General features: G+C 35.1%; 1 protein-coding gene across 1 annotated transcript in view; it reads left to right on the top strand.

Moving 5' to 3' along the window:
* The window catches only part of LOC149078839 (retroviral integration site protein Fli-1 homolog), a 130,965-nt gene extending 107,420 nt beyond the window's left edge, over positions 1-23,545 (top strand). Inside the window, exons 6-8 of the mRNA XM_089240998.1 lie at positions 1,281-1,361; positions 18,129-18,176; positions 21,947-23,545. Coding sequence (XP_089097124.1) covers positions 1,281-1,361; positions 18,129-18,176; positions 21,947-22,491 — 674 coding nt within the window. The 3' untranslated portion in view covers positions 22,492-23,545. The remainder of the gene's footprint in view (positions 1-1,280; positions 1,362-18,128; positions 18,177-21,946) is intronic.
* The last annotated feature ends 523 nt before the right edge of the window (positions 23,546-24,068 follow it).

Consider the following 24,068-nt stretch of genomic DNA (forward strand, 5'->3'; position numbering starts at 1 on the left):
CCAACTTGGATAGTTGTGGTAGTAGTATAAACCTCAGCTCATTAAACAACTTAACTTGATTACGCTGATCTTTGTGGGGTGATAATTAGGTAACGATGTATCGGTGCCTTGTGCGTTGGTAGCTCTTCTGCCGCTCGCTGATAATTCATCCCCGTGGACACTCAGCGAAAATTGATAATTGGTATTAGTAGTATTAGTTGGTATATGTGTGTACGCGCTTGTGCTTGCGTGTGTGCGTGTGACTTGAGGGAAAAGGCTCATTTGCAATTCCAACTTCTCCTTTTGAAGGGGGTTTTGCCGTTGATTAGCCAGAAAATTAAAGGAATGGGAAGCGGGTCGAATAATTAGGGGGTAGGGCGGGAGGAGTTCGAGGCTGGCTGGCAAAAATGTGGAACTGCTGCGAGGTTCAAAGAGAACCGTTTGATCTTAATGAGAATTACACGCAGTCTAATTAGTGATTATAAGTAGCTTCACTTTGATCGGGGGTATGCTCGTTCATTCGTATGAATTAATTTTTCGTCGAAAGGGCGAGATTGGAACATTTCGGGAGAATTAATTATTTTTAAATTATAGTTATATATAGATGTCTTCTTTGCCGTTTATTCGATTTCGGGAAAACGTGAAACTCATGGTATCTTCCATTTATGTATTCAGAAATTTCGAAGCAGTGGAAGATATTGATTAGTTTTGAATGCACAGGGTATTTCACGAAGCATAACCAAAAGGAATCGAAATTGTACCATTGATTCTGATATTAAAGTGAAATATTTAAAAATGTCAGCGGTATAGTAGTGATATTTTCATAAATAATTATAATTAGGGGGGAATATAAACATTGAAATTAGTATCAATCAGTCGTCATCCCTCAATCGAAAAAAAAAAAATGCCAATCAGTAAAGTGGGTGTGTGTGTGTGTGTGTCTCTATTACAACAAAAAAGAAGAAAGCAAATATATCTTGTAAAATTTGAATGATAATTTGCCAAGATATCGGTGATCCAATATTAAACGTGTAATTTTTATATTTTACTCAAATATCAATTTATGGAGGTGCTACTATTACAGATGAATTTTATACTTTAATTTAATTTTAGAATCAAATAAAATTGTTTTTTTTTTTTCATACTCTCTTTGTGAAACATCCAATACACGTCACATTACTCATGGCAATGAGTAATCACAAAACCATTCTGTGTCTCTCCATAGTTCTTTACAAAGTAATGAATACTGTTGATAATTATTTATTATTATCGGTTTAAAAACTATTACTTTTTTCCTTCAGGTTATCCCCATAATGCTATCGGAGGTATGGCCAAAACAACCCTTGAAGCTCACACGCACCCACATATCCGGAACATGCAAGGTCAGTTTAAATACATGCGCACTGTGAAATTATTATTGAATGTTACTGTATAATAATGACGTTAAATTATTAAACAACGTATTCGATGTTTTGACACTAAAATTGAGCTCGTAGTGAGTTTTAAATGTAGGCAGTATTAAATCTCCAATGTCTTGGAAACTCACTTTATGAATCGATAAAGATATTGAACCATCTTAGCTTATGAGTGAGAGGAAAAGTATCGATACAATAAAATGGAAATTTAATTTGGTAATTCTAGAAATATTATCATTGATTAAGTGAGTTGTATCTCAGAAGCATCTAAAATAATTCAAATATGAGTACAGTGATCTGTTCAAAAGTATAAAAGGCATGTTCGAAAACATATAAGTCTGCCGGTACTTTGGTCATCTCTCAATTCGTGACGGAATTTGATGACCGTAAGAGGTTCGAGAAACGCCACCATGATACGAAACTGATTTATTTTATTCATGTACTGTACATACTTCATATATTCATCTACTGTTCATATTGTGCACATATATATATACAAGCACACATTTATCTTTCTATTTTAGTAAAATCAGTAGCTAATATTAGCATATTGAACATAATATGGCTTCGAGTGAATAAGGGATTCATGACACCCCAGACTAATCTATGGCATGTCAGTGGCAACGTAAACTTCTATGATACACTGGCTACAGCCAACTGCTACGTTCAATATAATTTCATCCCCGAAGTATCTGGTGATAAAATGTCGTAAAAATCACTGTTTTGTACGATGAAAATTTACCTAACATGAAATTATAGGCCTATTCACCCAGAACTTGTATAGAGATGATTAAAATTTTTTTATTCAAAAAGAATCCAAAATATAGTCTTTTTCACATCCTTTCCCAATACCCGTGATGGTCAGATGTCCTTTCCCATTGGTCGAAAATTCCACTTCACTGGTTTTGAGGGGTTATAAGCAGTAAATAACCTCACGATAAAATCTCATTTCCCGACTGCCCAGCTCAAAAGAAAAGAAGAAAAAACTGCCCTTTATTCCTAAAGCATGTACAAAGCTACTGTATGTGTCTAAACACACACGAATCGTAATCCATTTAATGCGTCTATCCGTGAAATTATTTCGGACTTATCCAGCTTGAAAAAACACGGACATTCTAAAAAAGAAGAGTGTATTTATGTACAATGAATCCTCGATACAAGGATATTCTGTGGACCAAGAAAAAATATCGTGAAATCAAATTTATGCTGCTGTTGGCAATCTTTCTAAATCGGGGTTGTTAGTATCACTAAAAAACGTCCTTATGAGAATTTATTCGCCAGAAAAAAAATTTAATTGATTATTTGATAAACAAAACTCTCAGATCTCTCTACTACTTCTGTTTAAAAAACTTATCGCGACACATTTTAATGTATCACACAAACAAATAGCGGTGCCGAAAACTTCATTTTTTTATTTCGGTATTTGGCACGAATTTTGATTTTCATTTTTTTATACGAATTTACGGTGATGCCAAATACCGATATTATCAACGCGTCCTTAGAATAACTAAAATATGTGACGAGTTTAAAAATACATTGAAGGATATCTTTTTCGAGCGAAATATAAAGAAAATATCGTTGTAATACACACAGACACACGGTTTCAAAACCATCTCAAATACCGTTTTAGTGGGGTTTATAGTAATAAAAAATATCTTTCTTTTATGTATATATATATATATATATATATATATACATTTTTTTTTTCAAATCTTGTTTTTAATCGTCTAATGTTAAACTCCTCTCGATGCAAAAGAAAGATATTTTTTATTACTATAAACCCCACTAAAACGGTATTTGAGATGGTTTTGAAACGGGATATGTCGTAGAGGGATTTATCGTTATGTTTTGCATTATTATGGCGAAGTTTCACTGCATATAGTTCCAAATACTATGCGGATTATTTGGTTTCATACTTTAAGAATTTAATGACAGTGGTATTCCAACGGGATAGATTCCAGGACCCGGAACAAAAAATGTTTCAGTCCCTTTTCAATTTCCGTAAAAAGGTCTTTCGTAGATGTCTGCGATCAAACACTGAATTGAAATACGAATGAACATTAGACTAAAGGTGATTAAAAACAAGATTTGAAAAGAAAATCATTTTAGAGGAATTTATTGGTGTATCAAAGTTTCACAGTATAAAAATATATAATATTTAACGTTAAGAAAATGCTTCATATTATTTTTTTTTTTATTTCACAAATACAAACATGTAATACGCAAATTCAGACATGTACATGTGTTACACGAATACAAGCATGAAGTACGCAAATCTAGACATGTTTTACACAAATACAAACATATAATACACAAAAAAAAAAAAAATAATAATAATATATATATATATATATGGATGCACACATATATATTACAAACAAACACCTTGTAGCCTCAAGCGACTGAAAAGTCCTTCCAGCAGGCCTAAAGGAATAATAAACTATAGAATGTTTTTTTCACAAGGCATTTCAGAACTGACGCAACTAAATTCAAGGAGTGGGGGAATTTTGTTATCGCAAAACATTTTTTATCCGCTTTCAAATTTATGTGCGCATTTTCTCGTCACCATGTTCATAAACCGTAAAAATGATACCCTGCGCATTTTTAAATGTAATTAAATGTAATCAGCTCATGCGAATTCCGCTACTTTCAGAAGAAAATGTCATCCAAGAATTCACCAATAAAGAAATCTTGAAGAATGGAAAGGAATATTGATCATGTTTATTCAGTGAAAAATACCGATTTTGTTTTTACCATCTTTCATAAGCCATCTATACATCTTTAAAGAATCCATCAGATTTTTTTAGAGCAAGTTAGATGCATTCAGCACATACATTATTAATTAAATACTCCAGTCACTTGAAGAAAATCACATCAAAAACTCCAGAACTCAAAATTCGTTTGAAGATCTTTCTTAGAAATTTCTTATACAGATTTTTAAATGAAATAAGAAACATTTTTACCAGCTTATCTCGAAATTGAGAAAGTATTTCATACATTTTAAGGGGGGGGGGAAAAGGTAAAAAAGAACCGATCTAAACTGAATTTGACTCGTGGAGATTGGAAACAGAAAAAAAGAGAAGATAGATATCAAGAAAGTATCAAAAGAGAGAGAGAATTTTCTTTTATTCCTTTTTTTTCCGGATTCTTCAATGAAAGAGTTGCTCAGAATTTAAACACTTTTACTTTTCGAAAGTTTAAAGGAATAAATAAGAGATAGAGAAAGAGGCTGCTTCTGCTGCTCACTGAATGTATTTTCCCGAAAATCTCTCTTTTTCTTCTCTTTTACAATATTTATTATTTTCCTCTCTCTTTGCTGCTTGAATCTTTTCTTTTTTTTCTCGAAGTTATTTTGAGAGTAACTCGCTCAGATGGTGGATTTAAGAATCAGTAGACAAGAATGATGTTGGAGTGAAAAAAGAAGGAAAAAAAAGACATATCAGTCTTTTTCAGAAGAAAATAGTAGAATGGTGGGAAGGAGGTACATATAAGAAACGGGCAACCGAGGAAATTCCGGACTTTAAGAACAGGAAACTCGAAGGTTAGGACATGAATTCGTCTCTAGTTTAGAGTTTCTGGTTTTACCTTCTTCTTGTTATTTTCTTGCTCTGGAACTTTTTTCTTAAAGCTGGAAATGATGTCTTATTCGAGATTATTTTTTTGAAGGAAAGTAAGAAAATTTTGTAGTGATGAGTTGGAGACCATGTATGAGTGAGTAGATGAGTCGAACATTATCTATGGGCAGAAGAGCAGGGGGGGGGGATTTGCGAATTATACATGGATAGACAAATACATGAGTTGAAAATTATACATTAATGATAAAACAATAGAGAAAAGTTGGACATTTTTTTTATCTTGATTTGAAAAGTTATATGTAAGTGGAGCAATAGGTAAGTTGAAAATTACGCATGGGGGAAGCGATAGATGATTTGGGAATTACATATGATTATAGCAATAAATGAGTCGAAATACATATATTAATGAAATAATTGAAGTGAAAATTTAATTGATTTGAAAATGTTATATTAGTAGAGTAATAGATGAGTTGTAAATTATTTTTGAATAGAGCAATAGATGAGTAAAAACTGAGCAAAAATGTTGAAAACATATGATATGAGGAGTGAAGGTGAAAATTAAGGATTAGTGGAAACATAGATAAGTTGAAAATTGTGTGTTAGAAGAGCAAAGGAGATCATGTAGAGCAGTGTTTCCCAAAGTGGGCAATATCGCCCCCTGGTGGGCGATGGAAAGGTCCAAGGGGGCAATAGAAGCCACGGGTATAATATAGGATCCTATGGGTTCGTTTGAGTTGGGGGGCGATGAGAGAAAAATTTCTCTGAAGAAGGGGGCGATGGAAATTTTAAAACCAAAAACTTAATGATAAGTGAGAAACTGCCCGACATATCCTACCATATGAAAAACATACCACTGAGTGACGTTATCAAGAGCCACACCTAAAACTGTTTTCTTTTCGAGGATGCCTATTGGCTGAAAGTGATCACACGGTGGTTCTTTTCTGAATTCGTCCAGGACGACACAGAGACGATTTGTTGTGGTTGTAGTCAAATCCAGGAAAACACGCAAAACAGTGTGATATACAGAACTTCAAGAGGCTTTCGTAGAAGATGAGAAGTAAAGACAGGCCTCAGCAGTAAGATAGCAAAGAAACACAAGTGTTCAATTCTATGATTCATTAAAAGAAATGAAAGTACCGATAGAAGAAAAATGCTCTCATGACACTGTTTATATGCTTAAAATATTAGCAAAGTTGAAAATATTATTGGAGCAAGAATTTAAAAATCTTATTTAAAAAGAGTTTGAAAATCCTATTTAGAGTTATTAGACAACGTCAAACAAGAACCCGTAACGTTGGTTTTTCTCACAACAAATATTAATGCAGGGTAAAGTGTTTTACCAGCAATATACACAATTTTTTTTTCATTATAAAAATAGTAATTTCATTAAAAATTAAGGACGATGATATGATCCATTTCGTTTCAACCATCGACGTACAGCAAATTCATATATTTTATTTTAAGACGATAATTTAAATAAAGTAAAAAAAAATTATTTGCAGTCTAGACGGGAAAATTGTCAAATTTTACGAAAAATTATATATATGCATATATATATGCTTGTATATATGCAAGCATATGCTCAGCTTATATGAGGTCATTTTCTTCCTATTTTATCTTTTGAATTTGCGGAAAGATGTCCCAATTAAGGTAGTAATAATCACCTGATTATTAAGAATCGTTAAGAATCGTTATCTAACAACATCGTTCTCTTTATTGCAAAGTATGGTGTCCGCGATTTCGTTGATTTGTTAGCATTAACATTTGCATTTTATTTCCTTCAAATTGAACTTTGCAATTCGATTTTTTGTACTTACTATAGTTTGAATCACGAAGAAGGTAGTTATATATTTAAAATTTGATATTATTTTGATATATTCATTTTACGGTCTATTTTTGATGCTCTGTACGGCTCCTTTGAGGCCCTGCATAAATAGTACAATTCGAGATAGAATTTTTTAAAATAATTTTTCCGGCTTTCTATACGTATCATTAACTAAGAAAAAAAATTATCAGCTCGAGGAAAAAAAATCACCATTCAAGGGTTAGAATCTACAGGTAAATCTCCAAATTAGAATTAATACAGATTTATTCGGAAATATACATAAACAAACTATTCAGCATAAAAATTTTATTTTTTCACAAAATTTGTTCCATCCAAATAAGGAGGAAAAATTCTTTTTTCAACGGGATATTCCGAATCATTTTTCCTTCAGTTAATGTATAAATAGCCGGCAAACAAATACGAATGACGGAGAGAAAAAAAATAAAAATAAAATAAAATGAAACATAAGAAAGAGAATTCAAATCCTTGTGCAAATTCTTATTTTAATCTAATATTCCTTCTTGGATCGCTCCTATTTTTTTTTTAACTCTTTATCTTTTCTTTTTTTCACTCCCATTCTCTTGCTTTTGTCGAAACAAACTGTCAGGAAGCAGGATATAGCCCATGCATCAACTGCCAAGAGACGATTATCTTTAATATTTATCTTTTCTTATTCTTATTGTTCACTTTTTTTTTCTCTATCTTTTCTGCTCTTTTTCAACATTAGGGCGTTGCTTAAGGAAAAAAGAACAACAGTTTTTATTTTATTTTTCCATCTTATTATGTTTTGGAGCTCGTTATAAATGACGCACCGCTGTTTTTTTTTCCTCCGCTTTATTTTCTGTCGCTTTTCATTTCTTATTCTTAAGATATTGTTGATTTTTTTTAAAGAGAAAAATGATCAATCGGACGTCGTCTTGTCTGTTGGATTCGCTCACAGATATCTAGTTTTCCGTCCTGTATCTTTCTAGGGGAAAGAAATAAATAAAGCGGTGTTATGTTGTCCGTTTCATTGTGAAATGAAGCAAAAATGTATATCTTATGTTAATGATTCGTAAGTGGTGTGCCGCGAGATTGACCAGCGAGTGGCACCAGATAATTTCAATAAAATGTGATTGGGAGAAGTAGGCTGCGGCACTCTTGCGTGCCGATGAAGTGGTGCTGGATCGGATGGGAACTGCTCAAAATATTTTGAATTCGAATCTTATTATTATGGATGCAAAATGAACACATAGTTTGATAATTCTTCGTCGTTATTGCTTTTTTAGGGGAAAAATTATCCATCTCTTTAACAAATATTCAAAATTTTCTAATGACTACAATCAGGTGAATATTTTTTCCATTAAATTTTGTAAATACTTTTATGTAATTTAACGGAAAATTTTGGGTTTTTTCGTTGGATTTTTTAAAAATATTAAATTCAACAAAACGCAATTTTTTTAAGAAATAATTAAAACTTAATTTTTTAAGAAATCATAAAAATTTATTAAAACATGTCATAAAATTATTTTAAATCATTTCATTGAAAAATCCTGTCATTAAAACACTTGATACTATCGTGTCAAAATACTTGCGAATTTTCAAGACATTTTCGAAACAATGTTTCTTATATGACAAAAAGAATAGAGCTTTATAATAGCATTAAGAATAATCAATGTATTCCAGCTCCAAATACATTTATGAAATATTCATAATGCTTTTTGTGCAGATGGAAGAAAAATTCAAACACAGATGTAGAAAATTTGAGAGTATTTAGAAATTGTAAATTTAAAGAATACGAGTTCTGATAATTTTTTGTGCATTAACATCCTCGGATGTCGATGACTTTTATGAAGTTTTTTATAGGTTTCTAGTTGCTTCTAGAGCTTTTAATTGATCGATTTTTCGAATTTTAAGAAACAAAAATGCATTAAAAGTTGTTTTTAAACCTATTTTTCTCTTTAATGAATAATAGTTGTCAAACCCCTGTTTATGCATATATACTTAATTTTTTTCTTCTAATATTTAAGCATTGTAATATATATATATATATTCGTGACGGTGCCGGCCATTTTGCAAATTGGTCAATTTCGTTAAATATTGACCCGGTCAATGTCCAAATTTTTGACATTGGCAGGGCCAGTTTGCGAAGTGGCCGATGATCCCTGGCCAAATTTAGATAACAAAAGACATGATTCGGGGTCATCGTCAAGTTGGTGTATTTTTTCGTGATAGTTTTGTCCACGTTAGTTATGGCAACCCATCAGACCGCAGTCACGATGCGGTAATAATTTTTTCCCTCTAAAATTCGGCAGAAAAACTATGTTGTTTGTATAATTATTTTTATAGTTTTTTCTCTCAAATTTCACTTTTTTCCTCTCGTCACATGAAGCTAATCAAATACAGCTGCTATATATATATAGACATGTATCACACGTTGGCGACTAAAAAAAATGGATTTGGCTCCTACCGGGCAGTATTAAAATCAGCCCATCGAGCTTTGGCCAGGGATCTCCGACCACATCGCGCAATAGCCGGCCAAAGTCCGAATCATTTCTGCAATTCGGAGTTTAGCTGAAACCCTTGGCCAATTCATGAAGTGGCCGGTTTCGTCATGAATTGGCCATGCATTTGGCTTTGGCAGTAACATATATAAAGGTTTCTAAAACCCCTGTTAAAATATCTACAATTTTGTGTCATATAGGGTGTTATAGTGTTATTACATTAATTCTGTACTTTTTACCCATGTGTACCCACTGTACTCATTTGAGTACAGCTAAACGTACGAGAGTGTTGCAAATGTTTTCGGAAAAAAAAAATACTGGTTGGCATAAAAAGTACTCGTTACTTTTAATCTAGGCCTCTAAAGTAATTGACGTTTTAATCACTCCGTACTGCATCATTTTATATATATATATATATAAACAACTACATCAATCTAAGTACAAAAGCCAAACTTGTATTTCATCCATGACTTTTCAGAGACTATTGGGAAGCGTATCGTTCTCGAAAATTGAGGTTTGGCATGAAAATAGAACCGTAATAATGATAATAGTTATTGAAAGTGTATTATATGACGGAGTCATTTTCCCCCGGCAAATGAAAAAGCAAGGCCAATGCACGTACACAAAATTTACGTGGAGGAGGAGGGGGGGGCGAAAAATATTCTCGTGAACAACACTGTTCTCTATTTCTCTCTTGCCATTACGGCAGGAAACCGTTTAAGGAAATGGAGGTTTTGATTGAATTCTTTCCTCATCTTGAGAGAAATTGTTCGAGAAACATAAAAGGATGGGAAGCACATTGTGTGACATCTACTCTTTCTCTCTCTCTTCGGTAGATGGAGAGAGAGAGAGAGAGGAAAGTAGAGAAAGACTCTCTCTTCCAATGATGATGATGCGACATCGAAAGGCTTCGGTGCCTATAGTAATTTTCGAGAGGATCGCCTTCTCATATATATATATATATATATATATGTATACATACATGCAAGGCAGAGCAAAGTATTCCTCAGAAGACAATTTCTGACGACAAGCGACAATTTTCTGCTGAAACAGGGCACACACACACACACAGAAATATTGAATGATAGGGAAAAGTAGAGAAGTGGCGGGAAACGAAGCAATTTCCGCAATCGCCTTTCCCGTTCTCTTCCTCTTCCTCCTTCATAACACTTTCTATACCTTAGGAAAATCTGGCAAAATATGCGATTTGGCTCCTACCCCCCCCTCCTACCCGCCACACTTAATTGGAGAAATAGGAGAAAGAAAAAAATGATTTCTTACTTAAAACATTTTTTTTTTATATTTTCTTAATATTTCTATTTTCGTCTTTTCCTTGCGCTATTTTTATATAAATTTACATATATATATAACCATGATTCTTTCTCTTTTCTGGTATTTATAATGCTAGAAAGTGTTATAGGTGCTCAGTATTTTGTAGCGTTGTGGCCGAGCACCTCAGAATTTATACAGAAATTAAAATTTCCTAAGCAAAGCTCAAACACTTCCGACACCTCTAGTAGATATATAATGATAATTACGCATCGTAAAGTGCTATTTTATTTAACGTTATTAATCAGCATTTTTTGTGACATTATTAACGACCTTATTTTTCAGTGATAAATTCTGAAAATTATGATCCAAGAATTCTAAAAGCCCTCAAAATATCAAAAAATAAGCTAACTGGGAGGTTTTTTTTTCCTAGTTTATCTATCAATTATAATATTCACCAATTTCAGTTGTAAACTCCGTCAGAATATATAAGTGCATGCACGGTATACTTACACATGTAAGACTATTATACAATTTTTCAATAAGTATGTGTGGTGCGTGTATATATATACAGTCGATCCCGCTTATAACGTTTTTCATAAAACAGTCATAAATAAATGTTGTAAGCGGGAAAGCGCTTTAAACGGGAAACCTCAATGAGTATTAGTAATAGTTAGGACCACGAAAATGAATCGCACTAAGCGGGAACGTTATAAGCGGGATCTACTGTATATAACACTGCTACATAATACTATATATATATCAGTATTTCCCCAAACTTTTTGGCTGGGCCTCAGAAAAATCACTTGGCACGGGGGCCCACGATGCTCTTAAAACGGTCCTGCCATCAGAGCCAGTCATCTCGCTTAACGCCATGTTGGTGAGCAAATGGACTAGACCCCAGGAAAGGGACCCCCCCCCTCCTTGGGTCTGCTAAAAAATCCTGGACTAGTAGGGACCACTCAACATACGAATAAAGAGACCATAAACCAGCCGTATATATTTCAGTGGAAATAGAGGATGGAGGAGATATAAATATCTCTAAATTCGATTCACCCCTCACTACACGTATTCGTTCTTGTATCTGAGAGTCCACGAATTTCTTCGACTTAAAAAATACTGTTCGGAAAAATTCCTGGAAAATTCTTTCTCCTCCATATTCGTAGCATTTCTCAGAGCATCATCTATACACGTATTGGGGGGGGGGGGGAGAAAGGAGGAAGCGCAAAATGAATGCGAAGAGCCAGATGTCCGCCCCATAAATGACCAGGGAAGCCATAAATATCCTTTTTCTGAACACGAAGAGCCGATCATAAATAACGGGAGGATATAAAGAAAAATATGGAATTCTCCGAGCTACGAAATTTATGGCTGATTGACGACGATGAAGCTCAACTTTATATATATATATGAGCGAGAAACGTAAGAAATGCCCGAAGTTTTGAAGAGAAGAAGGCAAAGAGAAATATCTTTCCTTCCAAAAATATGAAATCCTATATTCAATGAGTTTTGAGTAAAAAAGGAAAAAATCTTGCCAAATTCATCGGAAAATTTTGACCTTAAAAACAAAATTAAATCTAACCTCTTTAAGGTTCAGTTCTTATTCAAATATTCATAACTCGTCCATGTGGTCACTCGGAACATCTAATAACCAATTCTGCCGTTTAAAATATTTGGTGCCCATATTTTAGTATTTGCTGTCCAAGAAAGGTAGATGCGTGTAGAGATGGTGGTAAATGATTGCTGTCTTTTATCTGTGAAAGAAGCAAATTTGGTGGGAATAGTTTAGTATTTGCAGCCAAGGCAGAGAATGTGTGTACCGTCTAGGGCTATTATAGTAAATTATATGCGTGTTAGGTGTCACTATCCTTCAAATTACCAATGGAGTTATGTAATTTGAACGGAGTGTTATTTTTTTTAACGACTAGAGCATTCGTGTCTTGAAGTTACGACTAACGATACCAATAAGATCACACATGCTTATTATTTATACTCAGCGGTTGGTTCTTGAAAGTTTTATATCTAGGGCTGCATCGCCCATTGATTGATTTATTTATTTATATACAATAACCCCAGAAGGCATCGTCTATTGTTCATAGACCAGAGGCACCCTCAAGAAATCTATAATCATAAAAATCGTGTAAGTTGTGTTTTTTTTCAAACCAATGTGGGGAAATTCGTAATAAGTCTTAGCTCGATGTGATACGATGCCCCTCGGTTCCATGACGCTCACTTGCAGATTCACTGGTATTTACTGTAATTAAATTAACATGGCCGAGAGAGAGAGAGAGACTACAATTGAATACATGCGTTTCAAATTAAGAAACAGAACTACTGAGTTCTCTCTAATGCAGCCGAATCTCGTTTTAACGAATACCGTTATAGCGAACACTTTTCTAAAGCTCCAGGTGATTTTTACAGAGGAACGATGAGGAACCTGGAATTCTTTTATAACGAAGTGATTTCTCCGGTCTCTTGGAGCTCGTTATAACGGGATTCGACTGTATATCACGATAATTCCTGTTAAGTATTAACAAATTGTAACTGCCAACACTTGGAAGAAGTTTCATCTATTAAATGTTATTATTATAACCTGAAATGGAAAACCCATGTAAAAAATGTTGCAAATAAATTAAGATTTTTTTCAAAGTAAATTTTTTTTAAATCTAAAGTTCTATAAGCAAACAATAATTTCTTACTAACACCATACTTTGCCTAGATTCAATTTCAAATAAATTATAACCTCATAGCATGGGGAGGAGACTGTATCACTAAATTAACGAAGTTTTAAGAAAATGCAAAATAAATTTATCAAAGTTTTATCTAAATTTAATGGAAGTATAATTGTGTCTAACCACATAAATCTTAACATCTTATCCATCAGGCATTTGTATTTTCATTAAATCTGCATTGCTGTTCACAAAAATCGAATTCAGTGCAATAAACAAAATGTTATTAATAGACCAAAAGACCAAATAAAATTTTAGTTATTTCTAAACCGAATAAAAATTTTTATGTAAAAACTCCATTTAATTAGCCCAGGGCAGGGGTGGGGCAACTGCCCAGGAAGGCAGTTTTAGGTGGGAACAAAGAACACCTTTATAGAATTATCAAATTTTAAAGTTGTGGGAGGGGCAAAATAATGTTTGCAAAGGGTGTTTGAGTCATGTTTGCCCCAGGTAGCGAAAATACTAGTTACGGCCCTGATTTAGCCCCAAAGCAATAAAGTAGCCTACTTATCGAAATCCAAAATGAAAAAAAAAGTACTCCTTTAAAAAAATTGTTAAAAAAATACGTACTTTATGTAACTAATTGAAGCCATATTGAACAATATTTTTAAAATGTCTTATCTGACGTCTTGTTTATTTGTCATCCATTTTTCACTCTAATTCTGAAATAACATTATAATGACATAATATTTTATGCCAAATATTTTATTTGTTTCTTTTTAAAAAATTGTCATCATATATATATAATAAATTCTAACAATTTTAATGAAAACAATTTCATTCATACATGATGAATTGCATTTAAATACATCCCTGTGAATTATGCACATGAAATGAGTTGTATCTTTTTCATCTATGATCACCAGTATAGATGGTATGATCTCTCTCCGTAATTTTATTTGTTCTCCGAGATGTATATGATATAAATATGAATGATAATAATAATAATAAATAAAATATAAGTAAATAAATAAATATATATATATATAACCTGGTACACGCGTAACAGGTCACCTAGTACTGAATTCTTGCCCAACTGCTTAGAATTATGCTTTGGCCACAGGCTGTTCAGAGTCCACATGGTAATTCCGGTCTCAGTTTATAAGCTTTATAAAAACATATAAGACGGCACTGTAATAAAAATGCATGTCTGTTAAGATTTCTACTGCATTTTTGCATGTATAGGCTAGAATATAGCATAGTACAGTTGAGCCTTATTAAAATAAGTAGTTCTGAGAATGGGTTCCAGTAAATTAATAAATGACGTTATCGAAAGCATATGTTGGGAAGTACTAGTAAATTTCGAGTCACGATGACCCTCGAAATCCCGAATGCATAACGTAGTCAACACATTAACAGTATCATACAACTATGGCCTCGCTCCTCCCTATAGATAGGAAGCTGGCAGGGCTCTAGCCTCGAAACCTAAAATAGTCTTCGTGAGCGTACTGTATTTTATAATATAAATTTTTTACTAGAAAACCCTAATGCAAGGGCTAGCCTTTGCCTAGTAGCCCACCCAAAACCTGGATTAGAAGCCCTGCTCAAGGGTATGGGTGCCCATGCAGGACCATACACATAAATTATTCATCAACACAAATCATCAAATTCACCTCCGATTACATTTTTACATATCATCCGTTACAAGATTATTCCGCCAAATTCGACCGCAATTTATGGTCTCCTGGGAGAATTCCCAATCATCCCATAACTTACAACATCGCGGTTTCCTTAAAGTAAGAAATTTTATTTCCCGACCCAATAAGCGCTTATGCTATTCCACAAGTGGTAACTCATACCGTACGTACCGTCCTCGTCCTCCATCTCGGACCGAGACGAAGATTGTGCCTACTCTCACACACACACACATACAGCGTGGTGTATGGTTGAAACGTATCATTTTATACGATCTCTGGCATGAAGGGCAGATCCAATATTGATGTTTGTCCCTCCCCGACCTTAGCTTATGAATATATTAATATTTCGGGAACCTCTTAGAGTACACATATACGAGACATGGAGGGAGCGACAGAGAGAGAGAGAGAGAGAGAGACAGTTCCCATATGCGAGTCGCACTCACTCCTTGCGCTCTTAAATGTTTACTTTAGCAGGAAGTGAAGGCTCAATATCTGCCCATCTCCCGAAATCCATCTCTACACGTCGTCACACAAGGCTCTCCCTTTTCAATGTCCCTGCGCACCGCCTCATGGTTCTCGTCGACCCTGTCATAATATCATCGAAATCGTAGCCACTAGATGTCATAAAATATATGTATAAGGACCTCCCACGCCATTCTCCGGCTCTCGTCTACCCGGGCTATCGATGTAATGCATCTTTGGTCCTCGGGCTTTTGCCTTCGAGATAGATAGGGCGGAAACTTGCGAATATATATATATACATATATGGATGGATAACAACATACAGTATTTGCGTGGTTCCATATGTGTGTCTGTGTATATTGAGATATTTTTCTTTACTTCTCTTCCTCGACCATTGAGACATTTGTTAGAAATGTTTGCGTTACTTTTCCCGCCAAATATTTGTCTTGAAATTGAATAAGGAAATTCTGAGTGTGTAGTTTTAAATTGAGGAAATTTTCATCTTGAGATCGTGTGGGCAGTCGAATGAAATTGATTCCAATCATCAGCGATTAATTTTGAAGTTTTAACTGAAACCAATTTCTTGGGAATTTCTCGTGAATCGGACAGTCGGAAGAATTTGATTCCGAAGAAGTTCTTCCAATTTAAGGACAATTCTTTGGACATTTCTAATAGACAACCGAACGCAATTGATTTCCACTGTATTAGTTTTTTTTTTTTTTTCAATTTTTAGTGAACAACAAATTTTTTTAGAGTTTTTGTGATCGGTGACAAAATTGATTTCATTGATTGCGAATAAAGTGGCGTTTCTCAGTCTATAGTCCGCGGACCTGTGGTGGTCCTCGACGAGGACAAAGGTGGTCCACAGGCGCATTTGATAATTAACTTCCAAATTCATTGCAAAGAATTTTCAATTGTTTTAGTTGGTACTAGTGATATTCATATTGATTCAAATGAAAATTACAGCTTCATACTTTGAGTCACCATATCTCATCGATGAAATTGCGACCCTATACATACGGTATATCACTAATTGCAACCAAAACAAAAAAAAAATATTACAATGAATTTGCTAATCATTGCAAAATATGCCGTAGCCTAAGCAAAGATGTATTTCTCGGGGAGAAAAAAAAATCGTTTTAACTTGATAACTATGTTTCATTAAAATATGGGAAGGATCTTAAATACTGGACATCATCCAATTGTCACCAAAAACTTTACCATAATTCAGCAAAATCAACAATCGTTGCAAAAATTGCTAAAAAATTACAAATAATTACAAATGGTTAGGAAATGAAAAAGTAGTGGAAGTCACACACCGTGAATTGAAATGTGGTTCTAAAGCCATACTTATCAGAATATGATCTATAAGCTATAAAAACTCTCTTTATTCGCGAGTTCAGTAATCGTTCCAAATTTAAATAAGCTTCACTGAAAAAAATCAGGACAGTTGTATAAAATAGTATACATCTGTCTAAAATGGTAAGGGCCGGATCATGGATCTTGCGAACTACACGGCCACAGCAGGCGTCAACTGAAGGGGGTGGGGCAATTTTTTATCCCAAAATATTCGCTTACACTTGAAAAGAATCCAGAACGGGCCCTGAGAAAATAGTATAAAACTCTATAAAATAGAACATTCATAAATGTGCCTGTTCTGCCATAACATACGGGACATCATCATGTTGTAATTCTGTGGTCCATTGAATTGTTTCAGAGATTTTACTGGTCCTTGGATTCAGAAAGGTTGAGAAATTCTGGCATAAAAAGTAATTAAAAATAACAGTGGTTTCCACTATCTGTGTGGAAATTTCTTTCCCAGTTTTAACGATAACTAATTTTTTAGGAATGTCTTGTAATTTGATAATCTGAATTGATTTCAAAATATTTCTTTGATCCAAAATTTTTGCTTGGAAAAATATATGTGATTTATTCTCTTTGTGACTTAACATTGTAAATGGAAGTTTCATCAATCTGAAGGACTATAATATGAATACGATTTTGAATGTACATGTATTTCAATATTTAAAAAAAAGAAAAAAATGTTTCATCTTATTGTTGAAGTGTATTATTTTTATCCGATTCAATAAATTTGAACGTGAATCATGAAAAAGAAAGAAAAATTTACTATTGAAATGGACTGTTCGCTGCATTTTTGTTGATGTGAAGAGACACCGTTAAATTGGAACAATCTTAATAATTTTCTGAATTCGTGGCTTATTTTGGAGATGCATATAGTACCCTATCTGAGGGGACACTACATATAGTGGCAACTATTAGTTTCTTTTTTGGCCCACCTTAAGAGACTAACGACAAAATCCATAAGCTTTTATGGAACTGGAACATTTTATTTGTTATGCATGCTTGGAAATTTAATTCCAGAAATTTCCACGGGTACTCATTTACTTTCTTCATGTGAATAAGAAGTATATTTAAAAACTAAAAGAGGAATTATAATTATTAGAGGTATGGTTCTTACCTCTTATAGTTATTCCACATGGTAGATATATCGGAATTTAGTTCCTTCAGAAAAAAATGCAGTGCTAAGTACTGGAAAAATTTTAAACTAATTCGAAATTTTATATTCTTCAAAAGTTATTGGCAGCGCTCAATGAAGTTCATCTCTCTCTATATAAATTCTTTAAGTTGCTTTGTCATTCACTTCCAGAATATTTTATTCATTTTCCTAGCACATTGTATTTCTTTTGAAGACTGGTCTTCATTGTCTGAATATGTTATAAATTTATTTTGCAGATCCCTATCAGATGTTTGGCCCAACGAGTAGCAGATTAGCCAGTTCAGGTAATATAAATGAAATGTCATAATAATAAATGTTATTAGTTAAGCACATACAAAAGTCAAAACATTAACGTTTGTGCGATATGCCGATGTCCAAATGCACATTCCCCCCCCCCCCTCCCACCGAACATATGCCACGTGTCAAGATCGGGACGGTTTAAGATAAAACCTGGGTCAGTGTTGGCCGGTCAGTCAGTTAAGGCACAACATCTAAAAAAATCGCATTTCCAAAACTGAAACGCTGGTAGACAGTATCCCTCATGCAAGCAAATTTTCGTGCAAATCAAACGCTTCAAAGATAGTATATAATCTCATTAAAAATTTGTAAATTCATCATTCATTCTTGGATTCACTTATCAGGATCACAGGTAGTAGATTAGGAATCCCTTAGACCAGAAGTTCTCAACCTGTGGTTGGGAGTCACGAGTACGCGAAAAATAATCAGCAACGGCATAAGTGAAGTGTTAGAAATTAAAAAAAATATATTATGGTACGTACAAGGAAATATATGAGCCTCCTACGCGTGACAAGAAGTAAACAAGCATCCTTTGCATTTATTTATACAGGTAAACAAGCTAACCTCCCACGAATTTCTGGTTGTAAGCACGTCTCGTACTGCCCCATCTCCTGTAGTATTCAAGCCTGTCTAAGGCTAATATACATAAGTGAGCCTCATGCACACTTCTAGGGATAATCTATTCTATATCATGCTCATTTCTAGGGATAAGCAAGTCTCATGCGTATTTGTTGTCGGGATAGGCAAGACATATCAAGTGGTATGCACGCGCTTTCTATGTATTTCTAGGTGGGTGAGCAAGCGTCATCCCCCCTACGCATTTCTAGGGTCACTCACGCCTTCCAAGCATTTCTAGCGATAAACAAGCCTCTTGCTAATTTCAAGCACCGAATTGAAAGAATGGAAGTTTGGCAGTTGCCGCTCGGCAGTCGAGTGGTTAGAGAGCTAGCCCCTCACTGTGCAAGTTTGGGTTCGAATCCCGGTTCGGGCATTACTAACACTAACAAACTCCCAGGACGGATCATGCTGATCCCTTGGGAATGCGTAAGGATCACGTTATTAATTTAAAAAACAAAGAAAAACACCGACTTGGATGGTCGGGTCCTCTTGGGGGGGGGGGGGGCTGAAAGGCTTATGCCGCTTCTTCTTGCGACAGAGCCTGGGTATCTTGCAGTTTCTCCAATATTCCCGAACTTGGCCGAAACAGTTTCTTTGCTCAGTGTCCATTAATTAATCATGAAATCTAACTAAAAAGAAAATCATAGTACACGCTTCAAGTTCAAGTCTTCGTAAAGAAATAAATGGTTTGAGATTATCACATTAGTAAAACCGGGAAATCTTAAATATGGCTGTTCAAACGGAAAAAGAAAGAACCCATCTATACCCGGGACGCCTTGAGCAGGTTCCGTCACCCATCTGAAAAAGATTGTTCGTTTTCACTTGTTTTCGGGAAAAGGGAAGAGGAATGCTACATTATACTCATGTCTTCTTATCTTGTCAGGTTATGGGTTCGAGTTTGGGAAAAGCAGAATTCTTATCGTGAAGAGTCCATTTTTTTGTCTTATCTGGACATTGAATGGTGGACGGGGGAGGGGCGGTAGCAACAGCAGCAGTGTAACCTTATGATAGTCAGTTGTGTAACAGTAAAAAAAAGAACAGTGCTGAGAGGGAGAGAGATGAAACTAATTGTACCCATAGATGATACGGGGGAGCCGCAGAATCACGTTTGTTCGTGATGTGCAAGTTTTAGTGGGGAGATAGAAGGTAACATGAAGGGAAGTTGTACCGTAAGGGGACGGAGGGTAAAAAAAAGGCGATTTTGTTCCTGGTTGATCGACGTCATTAAGATTGTCGTCTTGATTTGTTCGGCTAATGGAAGTAAGTTGAAGAGAAAGAGAGAGAGAGAGAGCGAATCACCCACTCACTTTCCTCTTACGATATTTGCACCAAGAAACTCGAAGATACTGGGGCAAATAACATAGAAGATGACGACACTGAGACCATACAGAAAATACTTTTCCCTCGATCACCGTGCTTTCTGAATCTCTATGGAAGACCTAGTGATTTTGTAAAATATAGGCGATCTCAAAAATAAATTGAATAAGTCAATTTTGAAGCATACATGTTCAACCCATGGCCCGCGGGCCAAATGTAGCCCCCCGGAGTCATCTGATGTTCTCAAATTATATTTAGCCTAAGGTGCACTTCGATTTTATCGACTCTTTGCGGCACCCTCAACATTTTTTTTGAGTTCTTTGGGAACCTGGACGCTCACTTGGAGAACCGCTACTCTACAGGTATTCGACAATAACGAGGTGTACCGAATTTGGCTAGGATGGCATTGATTGTGATTCAGGCCACGTAATAGTTGGTCATTTACCGTGTATTGTAGGGGGGGGGGGATTGTTGGACCCGAAGAACTATAATTCATTTCGAGCGCTACGAGAAATTTCTGATTGAGAATCTATGAGAAATTTTAACTGGTGGGCCACTCAGAAAAAGTTCACTCAAACACAGAGGTGTACGTGATGGGGAGGGTGGGGGGGGTTTACAAGATCCCTATCCCCAAAGAAGACAACAAATGTAATTAAATAGAAATATTTTCGAAAGAAAATTTACATATCGACAGAAAATACCCTCTATATGCTATTTTAATAAGTTTCTGTTAATTTAAATGCATTTTTGAAGGATGGCAACAAGAAATTTCTCTCGCAGAAGGTACTTGTGCCCCCCACCCAAAGGTCGATCCTGAGTACGCCACTGCTCAAAGAGGAATAAACTTCGATATATTTGCGAAAATGGGGAATCGCGGATGGATATATCAATTTTTTTATGAATTAAACTTTAATTTTCCGCACTTAATTTATCATATTAAAATATTTCAATACAAATTGTCATTTTGCGATAGTTTCAAATGATTTTGTGGCGGTGTTTATTCTTGTGAAAATGTGAAATTTCAGATTGAATTATGAAAGCCATGAGAACAGTACAGTACCGCGATTTTGTGCAAACTCTCTTTCTCATTACACACTCATACGCAAACTTTACTTACAAAAACGCAGTATACACTTTTCTTCTTCATAGGCCTGTCAGGGCTCGTTTGTAAGCCCAACATCAGCCCTTAGGACTGGGCATGGAGGTCAACAGTTCGGTTCTGGCTTTTGATCTCAAACTTTACGTAATCTATTTAAACATGAAAAAGATATTCCTCAAATATTAAATCATTCTCAACACATTAAGTTGTTATGATATTTAATTATTATTATTGAAATATAAATTATATTAAACTAGCTATAATACCCGGCGCTGCCCGAGATTTCTTCAATGAGGCTGTTTGGATCACGTGATATCTCTCTCTTTCTTTGAGGGACATGCAAACCGTGTCTAAGTTGACCAATATAGCTACTTCCTGCGCGACTTCATGAAATAAACAAATCTAGATTTAAAGAAACATAGAAACAAATTCCCCCCCCCCTTTTTAAGGGGCGCTAGGTATTTCGATCCCCCTCCCGAACTTCAAGTTATCAATTTCTGCCTGTTTCTGCTTCCATGGCGACAGACCCAGGATATTTAGACAAATTAGCTGCAATACAACATTGCTTTCATTGGTGGTTTAATTTTTTTTTATCACTCTTGTGTTTTCTTTTGCTTTGAGTTTGTATTCGTATATTTCATTCTCTCTGTTTCTCTTAATGTGAAATGTAATTGTTATTTAAATTTTAACTAATTTCTGTAATTACGTATGTTTCCACGGCAGGCAGTGGCCAGATCCAGCTATGGCAATTTCTTTTGGAGCTTCTCTCGGACAGCAGCAATGCGAACTGCATCACTTGGGAAGGTACGAACGGAGAGTTCAAGCTGACCGATCCCGACGAAGTGGCGCGTCGTTGGGGAGAGAGGAAATCCAAACCGAACATGAACTACGACAAGCTCAGCAGAGCTCTGCGTTACTATTACGACAAGAACATCATGACTAAAGTCCACGGCAAGAGGTACGCGTACAAATTCGATTTTCAAGGACTGGCGCAGGCGACGCAGCCGACGGCCGCCGACCCGACGGCCTACAAGTACCAGTCGGACCTATTCATGTCCGGCTACCACCACAGCCCGAAACTGAACTTTGTCGGTGCCCACGCTGGCATACCATCGACGACGGGCAGTATATTCCCTTCGCCGACGCCGTACTGGACTAACCCCAGTGCCAACCTGTACTCGAACATAGCGGCCGCGTCGACCCATACCATGCCGCACCATCCGAGTCACGTGACGTCGCATATAGGCTCATATCCGCATTACGCATGACGACAGACTGTGACATGCGGCGGTTCCGGTTGGTTCTACCTTGCTACAGCGGAGGAGTACGCCACTTCTCCAAGTGACAATGTGTGACGGCCGCGTAACGTAACGTGACGGATTGTGATTTTTTTCCAAAAAAAAATGAAATGTACACAGTCGGTATTGTTGTTGTTATTATTATCATTACAATGTCGCTTATTCTTATGAGGAAATTGAAAAGAAAAAACGGGGCTGGACACAACGCCGACAAGAAGGCCACCGAAATTGTCTAACCATCCGAATTGACATTATCTTCTTGACCTCGAGGATGAGACATCGAAAAAAAAAATATATATATATGTATACACGAGAAATGCTCATTTTGTCAAAGCTCATAATGACATTTTCTATCAAATTACATCCTGTAATTTCGAAAAAATAAATATATGATAATATCGCACACACATACCCATTCAGTGTAAGATCAGAATCGTATGTTACGAACAAAACAATATTAAAAATCGGTAAAAATAACCAGCAATGATGCCAATTATATATACACACACATAAATACCAGAAAATGATACTGAAATTAAAAATTCAAAAAAATCCAGTTTAATTTTTTTTGTAAGGAAAAAAAATATTAAATTACTGATTCACAATAAATAACCCAAAAATCGCATAATTATGGGTATTTAACATTTCCATTGAATTTTGTCTTTTTCCTAATTTAGCACTAAATTTATTCCAGTCCGTCAATCAATTACATCAGTTGATTCAGTCTTCCCTTGATCAGGATATTGATAATAATAATAAAAATCCAGGTTTTTTTCAAAAAAGTTTGTAAAACTTTAAAACAGTATAAAATTGTTCATTTTTGTTTGTGTATCGTGTTATTTTAGTAATTTGATTCAATTTTATTTTATCATTTGAGATTTATTATTATCATTTCTTACATATCTGTCTGGAATTAAATTATGACTGCCCAAATACAGAAATTCCAGGTTACCAACAGAAATAAAAACCCAACTTTATGTACATTTTATGTGTAATAAAAATACAATATATTGTATTATACGACAAAATTTACGGTGTTTGTTTCTTTCGGCGTTCATTTTCTAACTTTAAAACTTGTTCGTACGACGTACTTGCATATCATATGAATAGTTTATTTCATCAGAATAATTTTTAAAATTATCGATTCAGAGTAAGATACAACCTCTGACAATAAAGTTCGGTAAATAGTCCTGTAACATTAACGTAGATGAAATGTTAACGAAAGTTACCTTACTGTCCTTCGAAATAGTCACCTCCCATTACTATGCACCGCTGAGATCTCCTATACATGTCCTGGAAACTTTGCAAGAAGGAAGTCTTCTTTTGGGATGGAGTTCAAAAGCCTCGTCACGTTTCGTTGGATGTCAGGAATATCGTCAAATCTCTTTCCTTTCAAAGCGAGTTTGAGTCGTGGGAAGAGGAAGAAGTCTGGAGGATTGAGATCTGGCGAGTATGGTGGATGTTCAATTTGCACCAACCCCTTTTTTGTCAAGAACTGTTTGACGATATTGGCTGTGTGAGGGCAAGCATTGTCGTGAACAAGAAAC

This window comes from Pholcus phalangioides, unplaced genomic scaffold (genome assembly GCF_987345545.1).
Source record: "Pholcus phalangioides strain wild (caught in Gottingen) unplaced genomic scaffold, Ppha-v1.0 ptg000013l_1, whole genome shotgun sequence".
Classification (NCBI taxonomy): Eukaryota; Metazoa; Arthropoda; class Arachnida; order Araneae; family Pholcidae; genus Pholcus; species Pholcus phalangioides.